We start from the raw sequence: 22,385 nt of genomic DNA, 5'->3' as shown, positions 1-22,385 counted from the left end.
GACACGGAGCAGACGACGTGACGCGACGGCGACGCCTCCCTTTCCCCTCCACCTCCGCCTCCACCAGCGGAGGCTCCGCCGTGCCCGCCTCGGCTCTCCCCGACCCATTGCCCGCCGCCGCCGCCTCCTCCGCCTTCGCCCGTCGCCTGCGACGGCCGCCTCCTCCAAGCTCATCTCTAGGCGACGTCTCACACTCTCTCTTACCCTCGGCTAGCCGGCTTTCGTTGGTAAGCCCTCGATTCCGGCTCCCCCCTCCCTTGCTCCAGCTCCTCCCCCGCACCGGCCTGCCGTCCAATCCCCACGCTCCGGCGCTCCGGTAGTCAGGCAAGTCGGCCGTGCACCACTCTACTTAAATTCAATCAAATCATTTCATTGCCGCTAGTAAATTACTCTGTGTTTTAGTACTTGCAAATTGCAATCTATGAAGAAGCAAGCCACAAACTCGATGCTCATCCACCTTGCGTGATGTTTTTTTTTTCAGTTGAGATAAGGCAAAAATCAAGCTGGGATTGTGGTAACAGAGCAAGGATTTTTTTCTTTTTTCTTTTTTTTTTTTGGTGTGGTGCACGTGGTGATTGCTTGCGCGTTCATTGCTATGTCGACGAGGCGGCATTTTGCGGTATTCACCACGGCGAGCCTCCCATGGATGACAGGGACGGCCATCAACCCGTTGTTCCGGGTGGCCTACCTCGCCAAGGACGGGGATAGGGAGGTCACGTTGGTCATCCCCTGGCTCTCTCTGAGGGACCAAGAATTGGTTTACCCAAACAAGACGGTGTTCGATTCGCCTCTGGAGCATGAGGCCTACGTCCGTCGCTGGATCGAGGAGAGGGTCAGCTTCAGGCCTTCCTTCAGCATCAAGTTCTACCCTGCCAAGGTACATTGATTACCATTCATGTAGTGCATATGCTCATCTCAAGTTTATAGATATGTTAACACGCATGAGTTCGTTAGCCCTGGATTCATCTGTTGTTTGTGAGATTTTCCTTTGTGGCGTCGTGGCACTGTTTGTTCTCTTCCCCTCTCATGGTTACTGGCCTTAATGCCTGCCCTCTCCTGTCTACATTTTCTTTCTTACTTAAGAAAATGTTGCACAATTCTTTTGTGAATTCACTAAGAAAGGTTTATTGACTTATTATGTTTTCTATTGTACTTGAAAGTAAAATCCGGATCAAATTGGTTAAAATGTTAACTGCTGATGGAACCTGATTGCCTAACCATGTAATTATGGTGAGCCAGGGTCAGTTTTGCCAGGAACCCATTCTCTTGCTTGCAGCTACAAAATGTAGCACAACACAGATGATGTGGTGCATATACCATATAAACCTTGTACTGTTAGCTTAATAGTTTCCATCTTGTAATACTCATATTTACATCTTGAACCGCTTTGCTTTAAGGATTGTTCAAGAGAACTTAGAGCCTTCTTTTCCTCTCCATGGTGCAGTTTTCTAAAGAACTGAGAAGTATTCTACCTGTTGGAGATATCACAGAATGTATTCCAGATGAAGTGGCTGACGTTGCTGTTCTGGAAGAACCTGAACATCTCAACTGGTACCACCATGGGCGCAAATGGAAAGCTAAGTTCAGGCGAGTGATAGGTGTGGTTCACACAAATTATATAGCATATGTGAAAAGAGAAAAGAATGGACAAGCGATTGCCTGTTTCATGAGGTACATGAACACCTGGGTTACCCGGATTTATTGCCACAAGGTAACGTCAATGTCATGCATAAAAATAATCAAGATCCCAAGAATTACTGTGATTCAACTTAGGATGCATCTTGCCCACTTAACTTAATGTTCTAATTTTACATGTCTTGTGGGAATGGAAAACAGATAGTTGGAGGGATACAGGTCTTTTTGAATTTTGCGGTCTGAATGCATTTGGTTGTTTTGAATTATGCTCCATTACGTATAATATCGAATTTGAAGAACCCAGAACTCCCAAAATCATCATATCCTTATTAAAGCATGCAATACTGACTTTGGGTGATTTTGAAACAGATAATCAGATTGTCAGGTGCCACTCAAGATCTGCCCAGATCTGTTGTATGCAATGTCCATGGCGTGAATCCAAAATTTCTTGAGGTAGGCAAACTAAAGTTGAAGCAGCTGCAGAATGGGGAAATAGCCTTCACAAAGGGGGCGTACTACATTGGGAAGATGGTATGGGGTAAAGGATACAAGGAACTTCTGGACCTGCTGTCCAAATATCAGAGCAAATTGGCGGGTCTAGAAGTAGATTTGTATGGTAGTGGTGAAGATTCAGATGAAGTCCGAAAATCTGCAGAACAATTGAGTTTGGCTGTGAAGGTTCACCCAGGACGTGATCATGCAGATCCCCTATTCCATGAGTGAGTCCTCTTATTGCTCAAAACTTCCTTGCCTCTTCTTAATTATGTGAGTGAACATGATTGTACAACCAAACAAATTTAACCAGCTACTTTTTTACACCATTGTTCAAATATGAGTTTGAGAGTTGCATTGTTATAATTCATTGCAACAATGCAAGTTTACTGAACTCAACATAACTTTTGAAACAAGCTACTTAATAAGGTCAGAGAAAGAACTGGAGTGCTAGATCACCTAGAAATGTAATAAGCTCATAATATATTTTGCCATCTATATTACATTCAACTTATAGCAGTGGTCTGTGCGAATACTGAAACACTTCAATTTTCTAACAGTTACAAAGTATTCATCAATCCTAGCACAACAGATGTGGTCTGTACAACCACTGCCGAGGCCCTTGCAATGGGAAAAATTGTCATATGTGCCAATCACCCTTCAAACGAGTTCTTCAAGCAGTTCCCTAACTGCCACATCTATGACAATGAGGAGGAATTTGTACAACTAACTCTGAATGCTCTAGCAGAGCAGCCTGCTCCATTGACAGACATGCAGAGGTATGACCTATCTTGGGAGGCAGCGACCGAGAGATTCATGGAAGCTGCCGAGCTGAACCTTCCGGTCTCAGCAGAGCCAAAAATCCATCAAACATCCAAGGCCTCTCTCCCTGCTTTTCTGAGGACTCGTAAGCTGAAACAAAGTTTGGAGGATGCATCAGTTTACCTACACCAAGCACTGTCCGGACTGGAAGTCACCCGTCGTGCCTTCGGTGCTGTTCCAAAGACGCTGCAACCTGATGAGCAGCTGTGCAGAGATCTTGGTTTGGCTCCTCCCTCCAAGAAAAGAAGGCTGAAACTGAAGCTGACTACGTGATGATGTAACCAGTAACTTCCTTAGTTCTCTTGAGCCCCTAGTTGCATTATGTCATTTCTTTATGTACATTATCCTAGTATTATGGAAGAATCCTAATGGAGGATTAGTGTCTTCAATTATGTTTACTTAGTTCAGGATGTACATTACTTAAACACAAATGTAAATTGGAGTGTTAACTCAGATTTCCATTGGAGGTTTGAAACTGTGGTGTAATTTTGTCATGGTGTAAGCTTTCTTGATCAAGTTTGCCTTTTTCTTTGTACTTGAAAATTTGTAAAAGTATCAGTACTGAGCCCCGTTCGAATCCAACGGAGGATTTGGATTTCACGGGCATACTTTGATTACTTTCCAAGCTCATCAATGGCTGTTTTGTCATTTTTCTAAAATAAAGTAAAACTTTTATGCTTTGAAATAGCTATAAAAGATCAGATATTTTTTCAATCTCACCTATCTTAAACATAACTAACTTAGCATCATGCCTTGTGTGCAGTGTGCTGACAAATGCTTCCGAAGCTGAATTTCCACAGAACAGTATAATAAACTACTACTACTAATAAAACTATAGTACTTAGATCTGAACCCACGGGATCACCGATCTTTATTTATTTATCTACAAGGTTGCCGCCATTTGCTTGATTGCTTCTGAATAACGTACAAGTTAACTAATATGCAATTATTCATCGCCTTGCAAGTGGCAGCAAGGTTCCCGAACACTCGTTTGCAGTTGCATCAAAGTTGCAAGGTGACTCAACCGGGAACTCTCGAATCAGCACAAACCTGTCGCCTGCTGCTCAAGTCTTTTTTGTTGTTGAATTGAAAGAATTTTGTAGAAAATTTGATTGATTCCTGCAAAATTCCTGCGCACAAAGGGACCTCCTGAAGCTTGACAGGGAAAGATGCAACCATCGCAGGCACTACAAGCAGCTGCTGCTGACAGGGCAACAGGAGATCGTACAGTAGAGCCGTCAGTTAGCCTTAATTAGCAGTATTGATTTCGTCGAAAACATCATTAGCTGGTGCTAGTCTAGAACTGGCGTGCTGTCGCCACCAGCTAGCCGGCAGTATCAAGACGAACAGGATGCATGCCAGTGCGAAGCTTCTGCATAGTGCACAAACTATGCATGGTACGTGCACGGCACTATCAGTGGTTCGACTAATGATAATACAAGCAAAGTTTTATAAATGCACGGGAATGCTAATGGAACAGGACGGCACAGCACATTCAGCTGAAGAAGAATATAACAATCATGATTTGCTACTGGTTAGTATGGCTCTGATCTGAAGAGGATGGTGCTAATGCAACTCTGCAGGTAGGCAACCAGACAAGCTTTGCATAATTATGCATGTGCCTGTCACTAGCACAGATTAAAAAATGATAGTAGTTTTCGGAGCATATAATTTGTTAGAATTTTGTCTACGTAAGATGAATTTGAAATCGAAGCTTCAAATATAGATGCAATACGGTAAGAAATACCTATTTTATTTAGAATTTTTTGGTATTATTCACGAGTTGACATGCATTCGTCTTGTTATTTTAAAAAGCCAAACCAAATATTTGTAAAAAACTAATTTATGAATAGAAAATTATATACTTGTTCTTAACGATTCAAAATCAAATACTGAAAAATGTATTGTAATAAAAGATCTCAAAATCATAGCTTATAAATAGTAGAAGCTAAATAACGAGAGTGGTAGTATACTACATTTCCCATATGATATGTTGTCGTCCTCACTTGGCTTATAAAAAAGATCAATCCCGAAAATCAACAATTAGGTGGCTAGAGTAGTTAACTTCCTTTCCAAGTAGCAATTAGTACTGTACTATGCAATAGAGGCCATAGGTTTGATCACCTGATGGGCTTAGCCCAGTGTCGCGATCACACCGACGTGGAGACGGCGACCGCTGCGCCAGTGGCCGTACCTCCACGCGACCCCCTTTCCGGCCGCCCATTTCTCCTCCCCCCCACGATCCTGACCGTCGATCCAATCGCGCCGGAGCCCGCCGCGGCGGGGCAAAGGCCCCCCGCCACCGCTTTTCCCGCGGGACAGCGACGCGTCGGCCCCGCCCGTATCCGCCGCGCCCGATCCTCCTGTCGGGGGCGGGCCGGGCCGGGCCGGGCCCCGCCGTCGCGTGGCGGAGTGGCGGCCTCCGCCTCGTACGGCCGGCCGGGCGGGCCCTCTCCGGCGAGCGCGCCCCCTGTGGGGAGTCGACACGCGGCGGCGGGGCGCGTGCCTCGTCGTCCTCCTCCATGTGGCCAAGTTGGGCCGGCCACTTGCCGGTGCGGTGGGGCCTGCGCGGGCGTGGCGCGAACGTGTCGCGGTCGGCGCCGGCGCCACACGTGGCGGGGGGTGGGGGGGCCGCGGTGCGGGGCGGGGCTGAGGTGGGGGCGGCGGGTAGACGTGGTATCGGGTGGGGGTGGGCCCACGTGTCGGTGGGGAGGGACGGGTGTGGATCGGGTGTGAAGAGGGGAGGAGGCGTAGTACTCCTACCTGAAAAGGGATGGGTCCCCCTGCGCAAGTTGGGTGGTGCGGGCCCCACGTGATGACGTAGCGGGGCCCCACGTGGGTCTGCCCGTTGCACCGCGGCTCGCACTGCTCCCCGCTCCGAGCCAAGCCCAGCCCAGCCCAGCCGAGCCGTGAGATCGGCTCGGTTGGCTGCTCTGCATACCACCCACCACACGTGTCGGTCTAGGATCGGCTCGAGCCGTGGGCCGAGCTGGGGTCCCTCAGCCTCAGCCTGCTCGGCGGGGACGGAGGCGGGCGGCTCGTCGTCGTCTTCCTCCTCCTCGCGCGAGGTGGCGGGGCGAGCCGCGCCACGCGTCGTCCTTGACTCGACACGTGTCGCGCGCCGCGTCCCGGGTGTTTGCGATTCCGACGAAACCCCACGCCCCAAAAGCGAAAGCGAGCCGACCCCGAAAAGGAGGAATTTTTTTTTCTCTTTTCTCTCTCTCTCTCTCTCTGCGGGGAAGCGCCTCCGGCTCCTCCTCCTCCACCTCCATCCCGCTCCGCCGTGGAGAGAGCCGCCGCGGCAGCAAGGCCGCCGCGCGGGGAGCACGCCGCGTCCCCCACCGCCCAATGGCGGCCTCCCACTCCCCCCGAATAACCCTCGTAAGTCGCGTTTCTATCGACTCTCGCCGGCGGCCAGCAATGGCTATTGGCTGATTGAGCGCTCGGTTCTTGGCTCACGTCACCACCGTGGTGCGCTGTTTCCCGGTGGCTCGTTCACGGCAGGGTCTTCCTCTTCTGGGATGCGAGAGCTCGCTGTGGTAGGCTCGCCGCCGCGCAATGGAGGGGTTCTCGAGGGACTTGCTGTGCGGCATCGGGAGGGGGGCAGACGGGCCCCGCCGCGAGCAGAGGCCGCCGCGCCCTGACGCGGAGGCTGAGGAGGTGGAGCTCAACCTCGGGCTCTCGCTTGGCGGCCGGTTCGGGCTCGAGAGGAGAGGGGCGGAGAAGCTCGCCAGGTCGACGTCTGTCGCGGCCATCTTCGCGACACCGGAGGAGGTGGCGCCGCCCGCGCTCTTCAGGACCAGTTCGCTGCCGACTGCGGCGGCCGCAGAGGCGGCGAAAAAGCAGGGTTTGGATGACTTGGGCTGCTGCCGCCGGAACGGCGGCGTGGAGGCGGAGCCCGCGGCGAGACTGCCGGCGAGCGGGAGCCCGTCGTCGGGCTCGTCCGACGGCGAAGGGCGCAGGCTGGAAGGTTTGTCATAGCTTCTTCCCATGTGCTATCTTTAGTCGTTAGCCGTGCAACTGCAAAATGGTATTTTTAGCTTTATCATTTCATACTTAACTACTTAGCGATGTCAATTGCGAATAAAGCATGCTAACGGATTGTTTTGGGGATGAATGTTTTGATATTTGGACATCTTTAGGTGAAATGCTGACTGCGAAATGTGAAATTGCGATGTCAATTGCGAATAATACATGTGTGGGCGTCGGGCTCTGGCAAGCTAACGAATCTCCCATCATTGGGGCTTCCTTGTTAGCACGGAGGACTGGAGGAGTTGCCATCCAGCTCGCTTTTCCTGCTTTTTGATTCCGATTTACAACTTAAATTATCCAACGGTGACTTCGTCAGTTTATTCTTTTAAGAAAAGGAGAAACTCGTCTGTTTTCAACCGTTGCTTGCATTATCTAAAAAAGTTGTTGCTGTCAGTATATAGTTTTTAGCATCAATCTGCTGGCTTGGCAAGTCAGTTTCAGGATTTCTGTTCTTGTCTAGTACTAGCCCTTTAGGTCACATGACATGCACAAAAAGAATCTTAATGGGTATTGTTTAGCTTTGTTTTGTAACTTTCTAATTTCACCTGCACTAAGAACTTTAAAACACAAACTGGTGAGGAGGGGAACTATGTAAATAAAGGATAACTATTAAATGGTCAACTTGGTAGGGTTAACTGAATTTCCTGACCTTATTAGCAGCTAAACAGACAGAATAACAGATTCAATCATCTAGTTTCTGACCTGTGAAGCTAATAACCACAGTGCAATGACTACTGAAGGACACAGGGTGCAGTGTTTACAGTGATTTGAAAATGAAGACCTGCGTTCAAGATTAGGGAACCATCATCATTTCTGTCTTCCATATTAAGGAAGAATTATTATGCTTTGCCTTTGTTCAATTCATAGAGACTTCCTCACATGAAAGAAACTATAGAACTCAATTGACAGTAGTTGGCAGTATTTATTTGAGCCTACCTAGGTGGCATGCTTGGTATAAACCAGAAAAGTAGAAATTCAGCAAGTTTTTCATACAGCTGGGATTTAAAATAGTAATTAGAAAGTTACCGAGTTTTTTCTAATACATATATTTGATATTTTCCCCTATTAATTGATAATCACGCAACACAACATGACTTCGACAGCAGAAAGAATTGTGTCCTAGGATTGAAGTGTTAATTGATGCATAACATTTATTTCCAAGAGAGGTGTGAACAAGATTTTTTTCATAATTTTAAAATTTCAAAGATGGTACTTGAAGTTTAATATATGATTCCTTTCATTTTGAAGTCTCAATTCTCAAATAGCTTTTATCGGGAGGCATACATTTTATGGTGAAATAAGCACTTCTTACTTTTTTGTCAATAATGATTTTTGTCCTTGTAATGCAATGTACATGTGTATTCGTCTCACAAGTCACAAATGACAGCAACCAGAGCTTTGCATACACATAAAGTATGTCTTTGAAAAAATGGTGGACAATATGTTAATGGTAGCCTAACCTAGTCTGGTGTTTATTTTGAAGCTTCCAGCAAGAATACAAGATGGTTTGTTAGCATAGTAGCAACAAAAGCCACGGGCAGATTTGTTTGTGTTACTCCAAATAACAAGTAGCAAATTCATGGTGGAGAAATATATATGGAGGTAGCAAACATTGGCCAACTATGGAGCAAGACAAGTTGGTTTCAGCGACTGTTGATGTTAATTGGATTATGTCTCTGTTATGAATAGCACTTGTATTCAATATGAGGGCACTAGGCCCAAATATATACAGGTACAAGGTGAGTACATATAGAAACTATAGGAAAAAGGAAACTATAAGAGTACGAATACATGTACACCTAACCGCCCCCCCCCCCCCCCCCCCACCCCACCGGCAACAACCCAAGCTCTCCGTCGCACGAAGGGGCACGTCAGAGAGGAGCGACAGCCATGAGGGCGCTGGGGAAGAGTACCGGCCACTCACGGTGAGGCGACGTGCGAGGACGCCGGCACCGACGAGAAGACAGATGTAGTGGAAGATGGCGTGCGAGTGCAACACCCCGGAAAAAAATACGTGATACCATGTTGTGAATAGCACTTGTATTCAATATGAGGGCGCTAGGCCCGAATATATACAGGTACAAGGCGAGTAGATATAAAAACTATAGGAAAAAGGAAACTCTAAGAGTACGAATACATATACACCTAACAGTCTCATTTTCTAATATCTAACATAAATAGAGGTGCAAGTACAACAGCACAGTGTAAATGTGTAGGAGTTGAATCAAGGTTCTGGGTAGCCAACCAGGCCATAGGCACCAAGCCTCACTGGCAGCTAATAAGTTAGTTGCCTTGTGTTTTCAAATTACCATATCAGTGTGATGATGTAAGAATGGAGATTTAATTGTGCACACTAATTGCTATCATATTTCGTGAGATAAAACAAAAATAACGTTAGAGGTCATTTATGTATTGCCAATTCTAGTGCGATTTGATATTATACTAGAATTCGCATGCCCTCCCCTTCGAACTTGCCACTGATTTATGGTTCTGTCATTGCCAATTCTAGTGCGATTTGATACTATACTAGAATTCGCATGCCCTCCCCTTCGAACTTGCCACTGATTTATTGTTCTGTCATTGCAGTAGGGCTGTGCATAGCAAGTAATATGAACCTGCTCAGCATGAGCCCGTAGAGGCAAGTGAAATTGGTGAGCTGCATTATAGGCTGCTATCTCCTGCAGCTTGGGAGGATTCAGCTATTACTTAGTGCTGGCCTTGTTTCAGGGAAAATACCTTTTTTTTTCTAAAGGATGTAAATTAGGAAAGATTGGTCGACGAAAAAATAGCAGGTAGTTCACGGCAATAGATGCAATTTCATTGTCGTGCAAAAGATGGATCCCTTGAGTATAACAACCTAAGTGTTCAAAATAAACAAGCTCGAAAGATCGGTGGAGCTAGCACCTATCTGCAGACAACTGTCAACGGGAGATGGTCGGAAAGCATATGGAATGGAGTTATTCATGATTTGGGCCGTCTTACCCTTGAATATACACCAAGTGAAGTGGAGCTAGGGATGTTTCTTGGATCATCATTACTAAAGTCCCATTCTCTGTTATGCTCTTATTGCTTTGGAGTGTCTAGTCTTCCTGTTCAAACCCTTCGATTAGACAAGCATGCCAATATATTGTTCTGGACCTATTTTTTAATTGATATGTTTCTTAGACATCAACTTCATTTAGGACAAATTGGGGTCCTGACGTCAAATAAATTTGACCAAAGGGAATACATCGCTGTAGCTACGATATCACATACCATTCTCAAAAGAAAATAGAACATACAAAGAGTATGAGAAGAATGTTACCCGAGCAAATCTAGGTTAACCCATTTCCTTCGGGTAGTTTTATTTTATATTCTGGAAATTTGCAATATTATATGTTTAATTTAGCATATGGCAGATTCCAGGAAAGTTTAACTAACTATATTTTCCTTGTGTAGTGAATATGACAGACACTCTCATGAGAACAAGTTCACTCCCTGCTGGCATCGAGGATGAGTGGAGGAAGCGGAAGGAGGCCCAGAGTCTGAAGCGACTCGAAGTGAAGAGGAAGAGAATTGAGAGAAGGAACTCTCTCACTTCCAACGTGTCCAAAGAGTCTGTTGGGCAGATATTAGAAGAGATGAACACAAGAGCTGAGAAAGTAGAAAGTTGTGATGATGTTGCTGCGGGCAATAAGATGGGAGGAAATGCGAACCATATTGGTGATAAAAACCGCTGCACTGGACTTCCTCCAGTCCACCGTGCTACGTCTACTCAACAACGTGGCAGTTTGTCTGGAATACCGACGAAGCATAATCCAGCTGTGAAAGGTAAATCGCTTATTTGTTGCGTCACAGACACGTGATGAAATTGTCTGGTCTGATATTGCACTGGGCTTTTCAGAATATTTGAACCCAGGCTTTCCATTATAGTCATGTCATGTAGATGTCTGAGGGCTTTTAGATGCTCAATTTATTTACATTGCTCTCATTCGTGAGTTTGAAATCAATGTCTCATTGTGAAGTGAGCATGGTGCCCGATATTGTTTAATTGTTATCTTGTTTAGTCACTGGGGGGCAATGTTTTCCTGGATTGGCAAATCAAGTAAAAGAAATTATTTGTAACAAATGAGTGGTCTGTATTAATATGACCCTGCATTGGGTTGAAGGATGAAGGGTACTTCCAGACTTGGGAGTATGGAGGGTCCACAGAAAACATGTATGACAAGGAACATAGGTTGTGCTCTTAGATGAAATAGCAACTGTTGATTATCCTAACTTCCAAGTCACAACTAAATCTACCTTATGAGTTCCATTGTCTGAAAAATGTCCTACTTGTGGACCTGCATATCAACATCATATACTTTATACATGGTCAACACACTAATAGTGATAAATGGTATTTATTTCCATTGAGTATATATATTTCCATCAGGTTTGCTTTTGTTTCTCACTAAGGCCTATTTGTCTGTCTTTCCAGGACCTGCAAATGTTGAAGAGCATAATGATCCATCAGCCATTGCACCCCCTACTGAGCACCAAAATAGTGCAGCCAAAGCAACACCATTTTCGGCATTGGCAGTGAGGGCAATAGCTCTTGCTTCCAGGGGAGAGCAACTGCAAACGACAGGAAGAGTCGCGGCAAGAGCTAAGAGCATGGGAGATGTGGAGCAGATTATGATGCAGGAGATGCCATGTGTGTGCACCAAGGGACTCCCGAATGGCAAGAGGGTTGAGGGCTTCCTGTACAAGTACAGGAAAGGCGAGGAAGTGAGGATCGTCTGTGTGTGCCATGGCAGCTTCCTGACCCCTGCAGAGTTTGTGAAGCATGCTGGAGGTGGAGACGTCGCGAACCCGCTTCGGCACATCGTTGTCAATCCTATTGCGCCATCCTTATACTGAAACCTCAGTCCGCTCAATGCTGCTTTTGAAGTGTTCTATAGCTTCAGTTCAGCCCTGCTCAATGCTGCTCTTACAAGTGTTTTATGCTTCAGCAGCCTTCACCTGCTCACTGTTGCTCATGCAAGTGTTCTATAGCTTCAGCCTTCACCTTAGCTTCAGAGTTCTGTTCAGAGTAGAATCTGATTGTCAGACTGTCTTAATGTTACAGTGTTTATTATGCTAAGGAGATGGTGGGAGATTGCTCCTGCTGACATAAAAAAAGTGGTAACATGGTTCCGTTGATCATTGTCGAATAGCGCTTGCAGCTTCTTTTGTTCAAGCAATTGTCCCAGAAATTCATCATTGTGCAATTCTCTCTGGCAACTGGTATCAATCACAATAAAATCCTATTAGTACCGTTTCATATTATACGTAAGATGTTTTGACTCCATTTTATGTCGTAAGATATTATGATTCTCCTTTGATTCGTAAGATATTATGATTCTCCTTAGATTCATATAGATGATTTACATAAATGCTAATGAATTTGGATATATAAAAATCAGGGATGAATTTAGATATATGTGGTATGATTTAATATCTCGTGATATGAAAACAAATGTAGTAGTATGCTAAGCTGCTACCTGCCGGTAGTATGCAACTAAACCTTCAATGAGTGGCATGTTTCATGGAGAATGTCTAGTACAGAGCAGGTTTCATTTTAGGGTCAAGTCATGTGGCAAGGAGTAATTTCGCTGCAATTTTGGTAGAAACAATGATCACGGTATGATAATCTTATCAGTCTTCACGATATTGATAAATTATGATTTTTGTATGAATCCACACGATATGTTACAAGTTACAACTATCAGGACGATATGCCACCATGATTTTTTTGGATTTTTCTTCCAAATTTTTTTCAAGACTTTAAAATTATTGCAATATTTATTAAATCAAACCACAGTTTATTATTATTATGATCCAACAATATGACCAATTATCACAATCATTGCAATCACGATATTGCAAATACAGATGCTGACATGCTACGAAGTATTATCAAGAAAGCAAAACGCGCACGCAAAAAAAACTATGGGATAATCTACAGAACTGCAACAAGTTTAGAAAACCTTAACGAAATGCAGGGGAGCAATGAACAGCACATGAACACTAATTAGTTACTAATTTCCACCGTTAATTTCCCGATCTGTTCAGCATATTTGAAGAAATGACAGCCGCATAACAGCTTAACGCTCTGATTGCTTCAAAACAAGTTAAGCAAGCATCTACATATAATACAAAAGGCTAGCACTACCAACTTAGCAACTAATTGCAGTTGATAAACCATAACTTATAAAGCTATCACATCTCAAAAGCTTTCAGGACAAGCACTTCTAAGCCACCACCAAAACATTGCCATCTAGAAAGCAGTAAGCTTTGCTATCTCCTCGAGCAGGTACTTGGCTTCAGCTGCGTGGTCTACCGGAGCTTCGCTTCTCACAGTGATCCTTTGCCTCTTCTCGTTCATGTACTCATTCTGAGTGACACTGACGCGGAACAGGTGAGGAACCCAGGTAGCTTCCTTCAGCTTGAGAAGGTAGCTGTCATCACCCTCCTGAAACAATTGCGAGGTTGCGACCAATAATCTTAGGCCCGGCTTGAATAGCAAGAAAGATGCATGTAGAAAACTAGAATCTAGAATTTGCACAAATTTGGAAGTGATTTGCTGTGGAAATACGCAGAATTTACCTCCTTCCTGATCCGATCAAGCTCGTCTGCGCTGCAGCCAACGATCCTCTCGGCCTGGTCGTTGAACAAAGAAAACCAGGCCTCACCAGTAGGGTCGGAGACCTTGATGACCATGATGTACCTGGAGGAACAAGTGTAACATTAGCTTTTGCTTTGTACCACTTCAAGATTCTAGCATGCAAGGGTTAATTCAGTCTGAAGCAGATTCTAGCATGCAAGGGTTAATTCAGTCTGAAGCTCACCTCAGTGAGCACTCAGCGTCATTCTTCTGGCAGCCTTCGCACCAGTATCCTGATCCAATTCCCTCAGTCACCTTCTTGTTGCAGGTCTTGCAAGCCCGGTACCACATGGTTTGATCAGGCTTGATGAGGCTTATGTAGGCATTCAGACTGAAGAACACGGGCTGCAAAAGATAACAAGTAAACTTAGGACAGGCACAACTACAGAGTACTAATGTACTAAACATTCAGAACAATTATGTTCTGTTTCAAAGTTTCAACATTGTACCTTATCCTGCCCCAAGTTGGGGTCACTTGTGATGTGAGATAGAAAAACTCTATCACTGTACATGGATCTCGCTCCACCAGCCCTTGATGCACCCATATCCGAACCAACTGATGCCATTGAAGTACCCTTGCCTTCAGAATCATACCTGTTTGGCAAAATGGGGTCAAGGACCAAAGTAGATAGTATGGAAGTTCATTGAAGAAACCGGGAGTTTGAGATTAGCACAATACCAAGCTCTAAGCTTTTCGGCCTCAGGCAAGTCAGGATTCACTGCAATTGTACTTTTACCCACAGTTGACAGAGACAAACCTGTTGACAATATAGTAGCAATTCTATTAGCACACAATTCTCAGTTCATGTATTACTGAAATGCTGGAAGATGTGTGGGATTAAACAAGCATACCTTGAAAGTCAGATACTTTCATGCACTTTATCGCAACGATAGGCGCAGAGTCAACCATGTCCAAGAGCTCCTGACCAGTAGTGGTGGCAAGATCATTCCAAAGAGATATTGTGACAGTTTTGCTCCTGCCATCAGATTAAATGTAAGTTTATCATCAGCACACAAAGTGTAGAGGATTCACACCATGAAAAATGGGTGAACAAGCCAAGTGATGCTTACGAGTCATCTGCTACAACGATGTCACGCTTTGGAATCGTCTCATTGTCAATCTTTCTCCTAATGCTCAGAGTAGGAGATACGCTCTGAACAACCCCGATGACATCTGCAGGTACATTAGAAACCAGTAAGGACATTGCATTCAGCAAATAGCTACAAGAACGCATCACTGAACTTGGAAGCACTACTGCCTTACCTACTAGCTCCCTGCCACCGACATATGGTCCTAGCTGATCAATTTTGACAAAGTTGTACTGAATCTGTGGGATAAATGTTTCACCCTCCGCTTCCTCGACAACAGCATTTTCATTCAGAGTCATCTCGTAGTCATTATGGACAGTCTTGAACTGCTTGTTGGCGATTCTGAGAGAGCCCTTGGAGATGTAGTAGACCTTCCCCAGCTCAAACATCGGGTAGAACTTCTTTGCGGCCTCGTTGAACATGGTGGCCTGGATCTGGGTGCCCTGTGCAAAGATCCAACAGATTTTTCAACTCGCCAATCCTCATCCAAGAACTCACAATTGCTCATGAAAAACTGCAATTGCATCATAAAAAGGCAACATTTCACAGCAGGGGGCACTTACATCCTCATCGGTGAGCTCCACGTTGAAGACGCAGCCTTCTCCACGAGCATTCCTGTACGTCCTCAGGTTGCCCTTGCTTGTGACGCGCACCTTGATGACCCAGTTGCCCTGGTAGGGGTTCAGGGAGATCAATGGATGCACCCTCCTCGTCATGGCCAAGCGCGCCGCAGGAGCAGCACTGTGAAAAAAATCCAAACAGAAAGAATGAAGAGTTTGAGAGGTCTGGCCAACGATTCTTGCATCAGAACAAACCGGAAAAAGAGGGAGGGATTTCGCAAGATTCGCTTACTTCCCGCGCTGCTCGTACACGATCTGAGAGGCGGACTTCACCTCCTGCTTGGGCTTCAGCGCGATCGGAGCAGGGGGCGGCGGCGCGTTCGTGGGCTTGGAGAGCGCCGCGGGTTCGACGGATTCCTCCTTTGGGTTCAAGACGATCGCTGGCTTCTTCTCCTCTTGTTCGTCCGCCTCGCTCTTGATCTCGGAATCCAGCGCCTTGGCGACGACCTCGCACTTGGTGATAATCAAGGCCCTGCGATGCAATGAGCATGGCACAGAGGAATTAGCAGATGAGGAAGAACAACGCGAGCGATGTGCAGTTCTAGACGATTTGGGTGCGCGAGATTTATACTTCTCCGACTGGCTGGGGATGGTGTTGCAGGTGTAGTCGAGGACGCGGATGAGGCCGAGATTCTGGAGGTTGCCGGAGCGCACCTCCGGCAAGAACTGGGTGGGGAGCATCGTCTTTATCTTGGCCTCGCCATCGCTCGCCATGAAACTGCAACGCAGCAAGAGACCGTGAGGGGCGGCTCGTCGCGGAAGAACAGCCGGATCTGGCCAATCCGTAGCCCAGATTCGGAAGCAGACTTGAGGGAGGAAAAAAGAATGGATGGATCGAGAGAACGGGAGGACTATGAACTCACGTGAAGCGGCTGCCGATGGGCTTGAGGTCGACGACCTGGAGGACGATCCCCGGCACGTCGGCGGCCGCCGGCGACGGGTTCTCCAGGATGAACGCCACCGCGCCCCGCGTCACAGACGGTGCCGCATCAGCGTCCATGGCTTAACTACCACGCAAACCCCGGCGAAGTCGTCTCTCTCCCGGAAGAAGAAGGTGCAGCTGCGGCGGAGGCGGAGGCGGCGGCAGCGAGGGGGAGGAAATGGCTTCGAGGTGAGGGGAGCGGATTGGATCCGCGCGGGCTTATAACACCATGGTTTCGCGAGGCGAGCGCGCGGGCGGGAAGCGGAGGAGACGGCGTTTCGGCCTTTCGGGGGATTTTTGCCGCGGGTTTCGCGTTCTTCTCTTCGCCGCGGGCGCGCCTGTGGTTTTTTTGGCTCCGTTTTTCGAATTGTCGCGGGAGAAATTTGGTGAGTTTTCGCGCCGGAGGAGCGCGAAGCGAGCGAGAGAGATGGGCTGGGCCGAAGCGGGCCAAGAGGCGGCCTGGTTGGGGCTAGAGGCCCATAAGCGTAATTCGGTACACGAGGCCCGCGAGGCTTGTTCCGCTCCGAGCTGAACCGCATGGGACCCACTCGTCAGCGTGTCGGAACGACACTACGGCACGGCTCCCTTACAAGCCGCCGCTCGCCCTAGCTCCGCCTCCCGCCGGCGTCATAGGGTCCGTTTAGAGCAACTCCAACAGACTATGTATAAGTATTTGGATAGCTAAATTTATACAAAATGTCCAAAAACATGCATCTAACAGAATGGCTATTTTGCCTCACTCGGTATCTTGCTCTGTTAAAACTTTTCCCCGCGAGAGGTGCTCGCCTTTCCCCCCCTTCCCGCGCACAGCGATAGTAGATCATGCCGTGGGACCATGCACACAGCCGCATAGAACCGGTTCTGACGGTGGTTGAATTCTGTTATTGTTAATCACCGTGGGCCCACAAGTGATGATGTGGAATTGATTCAAATATACAGTCCTGATTTTGGATAGGCTGTTGGATTATCCACCTGTTTACAAACATTTTCACATTTTTGCAGATCTCCATACTAGGCAAATTTACATATGGATATTGCTAATATGTTGGAGTTGCTCTTAGGAGATTCTTTTAGGCGAAACTTTTTTCAAAAGCTGTTTTGGCAAGAAACTATCCGAAACAGTTCATAGCTTGTGAATCTATAGGTACAAATTCTAGAAAATAAACTAAGAATCTAGAAGCTGGCTTCATCTAAATTTAGAAGTTTTCCAGATTCCCAGAAACTGGCTACTAAGCAGCTGCTTCTTAAAATCTAAAACTCCTTAAACAAACCCATAGATGTTTTTCGCGGCCGTTATTCCGGTCGCCGATCAAATCAAGGGCATATTTAGTTTGCGAAAAATTTTTGAGTTAAATATCTCATCTTGATCGGATCTCAAAAGACTATTTCGACGATTAATTAAAAAACTAATTATATGCATGGTGTTCGGAAACCACGAGAATAATTTTTAAGCATAACTAATTCGGCAATTACTGTAACAGTTATGAATAGTCATGCACTAATTAGGCTTAAATGGTTTGTCTCGCAAATTTTTTTCAAACTGTACTATTAGTTTTTTAACTAAAAATATACTCTGTATGTGTCAAAAAATCGACATTACAGATAAACGCGAAAACTTTTAGGAAACAGACAGGGCCTGAATGAAGAGATAAACCAAGCATCCATGCACAGTGTAAAGAATGTACAGTACAGTGGCCCGCTAGTATCAAACAGCGGCTGCAGGATTACGGCAGCAGCAAACAACCTGGGCTCCGGCGAGGGACGCCGGCGAGCTCCTCACGACGCCAGGGTGGTGCTGGGGCAGTTGTCGACGCCGCAGGCCAGGATGTCGCGGTAGTCGCGGGAGACGGTGAAGCTGTCGTGCACGCTGCCGTCGCGGCTCCGGACGTACTCGAACAGCAGCGCCGTGTGGTTGAAGGCCGTCAGCTTCGCGTACCCGTAGTCCCGGTCCTGGACGTGGCTCCACCGCGCCCGGACGCCGGCGTATTCCGCGAGGCTCGCGCCGCCGCCGCCGACCACCACGTGCGTCGTCGCCGTGAACGCGCCGCTGTAGTGGCTCGCCGCCTTGGCCACGCACACGTTCTGCACGCAGCAAAAACACATCAGCAAACATGACGGCGATAGATCCACAAGAAAGTTCAGTTTAGCTGCAAGCAAAATGGAGGCTAGATAACACTGCACTGTAACAGCGCTAATACCTCGTAGACTGGGCAGGTTCGCTCGTAGCCATGGACATGGCCGTACATGGCGATGTCGACCCTGTACTTCTGCCAGAGCGGCTGGAGGCTCTCCCTGCCCATGGGCTCCTCGGTCGTGCCTTCGTCGGCGTAGAAGGTGGCCGATGAGTAGCCGAGAACGCGGTGCGCGAGGAAGATTAGCCACGGCTGTTTCTGCCGATCGACGGAGGAGAAGCAGTGCTCAATGAACTTGTATTGCTCCGTGCCAGGCCTCCAGTCGAGCTCGGTGTTGGCTATGCAGAAACGGAACATGCCGTAGTCCATCGAATACCTAAAAGGATGATCTCAGGGGTTAACAAGAATAGATTATTGGGGCTAGAAATTATTGCTGTAGCTTTTTTCAGAATTTTGATGGACTATGCTAACTAATAACGATGGAACTATGCAGAGTTGATTGTGTTCAGTGAGAGTAATGATTTTTTGGTTATTATCACATCTAAAAAGAAGCTAATAGATTGTTAAAGTTGATCCATGTTAGTGCCTTAACTGCATATAAGAAAGCATGTTTTATGTATGATCCTCTGGTGAAACAACATGTAAGCGGTCACATGTATGAGTGGTACGCCTTAAAATATTCAGGTTTATATCATGTCTTCACAACTTCAGGCTAAAAACAATGTCCTACCAGAATTGCTCACGGTTCTCTGCTGGCACATAAAACATGTTCTGAGCTGGTACGCCGCACTCACCACCTGAATCTAAATTCCCGTAGAAGGAACCTGACCCAGGCCAATCTCTTTCATGGTTACCACTGCAAGCACAAATCAGCATCATCAGAAACATAGTATGACTTTTTCACTTTATCTTTAGTTTGATTCTGCTATACAACTCGGAGTACCTTCCAACCATGTAAGGCACACTGGATGCAATGGGCTCAACTTGTGCGGTAAATTGATCCCACTGTGACAGATAACCATTGGCATAGCAGATGTCTCCAATATGGATTACCATATCAATGTTTTTCAAATCTTTAGTTAGCTGATAAGTCGTGTTAAGTGAACCAGGTTCGAAATCATTGTACTCATTTGAACCATCAGCCTCAGCCTGTGCAAGGAGTTCAAATGCCAATTAAAGGCCAACTTGAAAAGACAAGCCTATTAATTTCAAGCAAATAATGTCTCTTGTTTTAGAATGAGTAAAAGGTAAATATTATTCCTTGTTAGCTTGACTCCAGATGATAAAATTCATAAAGGGCACGACCTTTTCTAAGTTACATAATTGTCATGTCCTGGGTACTAAATAAAGACCAAGAGACACTTTAGTTACCTTCTGTTAACAGTTCCATATGTATTAGGTGATCAGTTAGCTGATAATTGTATTGCATTTTTGGTAGACAAAAGTGTAAGAACATGCACACTGTAAGTGGTATCATATTCATACCTTTCCCATGTCTCCAAAAATGACAACACGCTGCAAAGAGTCTTCCCCAGGATAAGGAGGTGCTTGGAAGCTATACTCATGTCCCCAGATAATAGAGCCATCTACTAGCTTATGCCCAATTCTATATGTATACCTGAAATATAAACTCACTTGTAAGACTTGTTGGCACTTACATTTGTAAAAATGAATAGCTACAGAACCACAGAAGCAGACAAAACAAGGTTGTGTAATACTCATTTACTTGAAATTAGGCCACAGATCTTTGAGGAAACTTGTATGTATGAAACCAGGATCACGCCATCCAACTGTCCTGGCAGGAGGACCTGTGGCAAAATCATCATAAAGCATGGCAATGTTATTGTCTTATGAGGCTTGTCGAAAGTTACATCAGTGCTTGTTTGATTTACAACTGCTCTGCCATTGCACATTATTCTAAGACGTGGTTATTTTTAGTTATCACTTATCAGCACTAATGGGATATTATTATTCTGTGCAGGTAAAAACATAACGATGATTACTCACCACACATAGTGCTGCGACTGAATGTAAGGGTTCCTGCAGGAGAAAGGCTTTGGATTTGCCCTTGTGGGCCCCATTTGACAAATGGTGTAGCCTCTTTGGTACCATATCCACTTGTCCAAGTCACTGTCATCTAGAATCACTTAACATCTGTCATTATTCTGAAAATATGGCACAATCCGATTTGCAGAAGCATTTTTTTTTTGCGGGGATTTGCAGAAGCAATTTGGTGCCCATTTGTGTAAGAAACAACTCAGAAAACCAATCATAATTTCTGAAGATAAAAGCATCACCTAAATGGGAACAATCTGGCAGGTCTTAAATTCCCATTTCTATTACTTTGACATCCAAGCCCATATACATATTATACGCTATAAAATATTATGTTACTTGAATTGAAAAGTGCTGAAGGACCAAAAACGAAATTATCTTTGAGTCCGTACTGATATTTTCCTTTGCAGACCACAGGCTAGAATGTCCAATTGATTATCACTTCATTACTTATGGAGTACCTAACAAAATGATACTTACTTCATTCCAGGATTTTCCTTGCGCTAGGCGTGGGTACACAGGGGCCTTTGGGTTTACGAAAGTTACTCTCTTAGAGCGTGCAATGAGCTTTGGCTGTTACATTATACAAGACAAGGCATAGGCAAGTTAGACCACATAGTAGTTCAGTCACATTGTATTTTAACTCGAAAAGAGAGATGTTACCAGAAATATTATCAGTGTAACTCAATTAACACTCTGGAGATCAACAAAAAAGGTTGGACACAAAACAAATTAGGAGCATTTAGTACATACATTTGAGAGGCCTCCAGAAAATAATGCAAATGAAAAATCCTCTCTCTGATTAATTAGCTGAAGCCTCATGGACCCCTTTCCTGTCTTCACATAGTCGAGATTCTTGTAATTTGCAAATTGAAACTGCGAAAACATGGTGCCTCCTTTAGTTATGTTATTGGGTAACTTTTCTTAAGTCCAATCTAAAGTTCATGGAGTAGACTCACCGGATGTAACACTAACCTTTATGGGAGCTGTACATAAAAGTGGTGGTTCAACCCATTGGTTCTCTGATGGACAAGTAGAATCACTGGTAGTGGTAGATTAAAGATAAAAAAACTAAATAAATATCAACCCCTCCATTTTGTCCCCCTTAATTAAGCTATCAATTTAGCAACGAGAAGCATAATTATGCTGGAGCTGTGCATGTACCTGAAATTAGAAGGAGAGAAAACTCCGATCCAATCATCCTTTGATGGTTTTGGGTTGGTATAAGTAAGGGTCACCCATTCTCTGTCCTGTCCCTGCAAAGTAGACAATAATCTGAGTATAGTCTACTATGCAAGTCCAAAAAAAAAAAAATCTCGAACAACCGGAAGTCCAATCCAATCATCCTCTGATGGTTCTGGGTCGTATTAATGCAGCAATTGGGATCAAAACCCTCGAGCTCTAGTAATGGCCGACTACATCGAACAATAGGAAGTCCGTACAAGAGTAAAAAGGCTGCAGCAGCGAGCGGCGAGGAGTTCTAGTAATGACGAGCTAGATAGGTTGCTGAGAAAAGCTTGTACCTCGAGGCCGAGGAGCAGCGGCGAGGCGTCGACGAAGGCGCCCGGCTGGATCGCGAAGGTGGTGCGGTGGATGCCGATCCTCGACAGCGGCTGCTCGCCGCCTCCTCCGGCCGCCGGAGCGACGGCGACGCTGAGCGCCACCAGCGCGTGCAACGCCGCCGCCACAGCCCGGCGCGGGGACTCCATCGCGAGCGCTCGCTCGCTCTGCTCCGCCGCCACCACCAGCAGCTCGCTTCGCCGGTGGAAGATGATTACGCAGACGCAGAGCTGGCAGGAGGAAAGAGTGGCTTCTAAGCCAAAACACAAAACTCACAAGCGGCTCGCAGAAAAGAATCCAGAAAAGGAAAAGGATAGACAATGGCGTGATTTGTAGTACAAGATTAACGAGGAGCCATG

The 22,385-nt window shown here is 45.9% G+C and overlaps 4 protein-coding genes and 1 long non-coding RNA gene across 6 annotated transcripts; 2 read left to right on the top strand and 3 right to left on the bottom strand.

Moving 5' to 3' along the window:
* Positions 1 to 452: 452 nt before the first annotated feature.
* Positions 453 to 3,573, top strand: LOC102722841 (digalactosyldiacylglycerol synthase 2, chloroplastic-like). Its single transcript, XM_006649568.3, has 4 exons — positions 453 to 877; positions 1,445 to 1,711; positions 2,005 to 2,354; positions 2,688 to 3,573. Exons 1-4 carry the CDS (start codon positions 596 to 598, stop codon positions 3,220 to 3,222), a joined length of 1,434 nt encoding a protein of 477 aa, XP_006649631.1. The 5' UTR covers positions 453 to 595; the 3' UTR covers positions 3,223 to 3,573.
* Positions 3,574 to 3,799: 226 nt separating this feature from the next.
* Positions 3,800 to 5,314, bottom strand: LOC107303926. The gene is made up of 2 exons (XR_001549893.2): positions 5,074 to 5,314; positions 3,800 to 4,149 (listed from the first exon to the last, which is right to left on the bottom strand). It is a non-coding gene; the product is annotated as an uncharacterized LOC107303926 (long non-coding RNA).
* An 858-nt stretch (positions 5,315 to 6,172) lies between these two features.
* LOC102722560 (ninja-family protein MODD-like) lies at positions 6,173 to 12,284 on the top strand. Its single transcript, XM_040522745.1, has 4 exons — positions 6,173 to 6,330; positions 6,454 to 6,919; positions 10,420 to 10,791; positions 11,441 to 12,284. Exons 2-4 carry the CDS (start codon positions 6,508 to 6,510, stop codon positions 11,860 to 11,862), a joined length of 1,206 nt encoding a protein of 401 aa, XP_040378679.1. The 5' UTR covers positions 6,173 to 6,330; positions 6,454 to 6,507; the 3' UTR covers positions 11,863 to 12,284.
* A 705-nt stretch (positions 12,285 to 12,989) lies between these two features.
* On the bottom strand, positions 12,990 to 16,440 carry LOC102722281 (replication protein A 70 kDa DNA-binding subunit B). Its single transcript, XM_006649566.3, has 12 exons — positions 16,221 to 16,440; positions 15,929 to 16,075; positions 15,590 to 15,829; positions 15,301 to 15,478; positions 14,913 to 15,180; positions 14,720 to 14,822; positions 14,501 to 14,625; positions 14,328 to 14,406; positions 14,098 to 14,242; positions 13,833 to 13,993; positions 13,591 to 13,711; positions 12,990 to 13,456 (listed from the first exon to the last, which is right to left on the bottom strand). The coding sequence occupies exons 1-12, from the start codon at positions 16,355 to 16,357 to the stop codon at positions 13,262 to 13,264; spliced, it is 1,899 nt and encodes a 632-aa protein (XP_006649629.1). The 5' UTR covers positions 16,358 to 16,440; the 3' UTR covers positions 12,990 to 13,261.
* A 1,347-nt stretch (positions 16,441 to 17,787) lies between these two features.
* LOC102704134 (probable inactive purple acid phosphatase 1) lies at positions 17,788 to 22,327 on the bottom strand. 2 transcript variants are annotated; one of them, XM_015834329.2, is made up of 12 exons: positions 21,990 to 22,327; positions 21,631 to 21,722; positions 21,442 to 21,508; positions 21,220 to 21,342; positions 20,947 to 21,039; positions 20,419 to 20,548; positions 20,138 to 20,219; positions 19,897 to 20,029; positions 19,355 to 19,560; positions 19,142 to 19,267; positions 18,478 to 18,787; positions 17,788 to 18,361 (listed from the first exon to the last, which is right to left on the bottom strand). In XM_015834329.2, exons 1-12 carry the CDS (start codon positions 22,173 to 22,175, stop codon positions 18,056 to 18,058), a joined length of 1,854 nt encoding a protein of 617 aa, XP_015689815.2. In that variant the 5' UTR covers positions 22,176 to 22,327; the 3' UTR covers positions 17,788 to 18,055. The 2 variants fall into 2 exon arrangements, with proteins under 2 accessions (XP_015689815.2, XP_040378320.1); XM_040522386.1 differs by having other exon boundaries at positions 21,442 to 21,488; positions 21,990 to 22,072.
* Positions 22,328 to 22,385: the final 58 nt, after the last annotated feature.

The sequence above is a fragment of the Oryza brachyantha genome, chromosome 3 (genome assembly GCF_000231095.2).
Source record: "Oryza brachyantha chromosome 3, ObraRS2, whole genome shotgun sequence".
Lineage (NCBI taxonomy): Eukaryota > Viridiplantae > Streptophyta > Magnoliopsida > Poales > Poaceae > Oryza > Oryza brachyantha.
The sequence above is the reverse complement of the archived record's forward strand: the minus strand, read 5'-3'. Positions and strand labels throughout refer to the sequence as shown.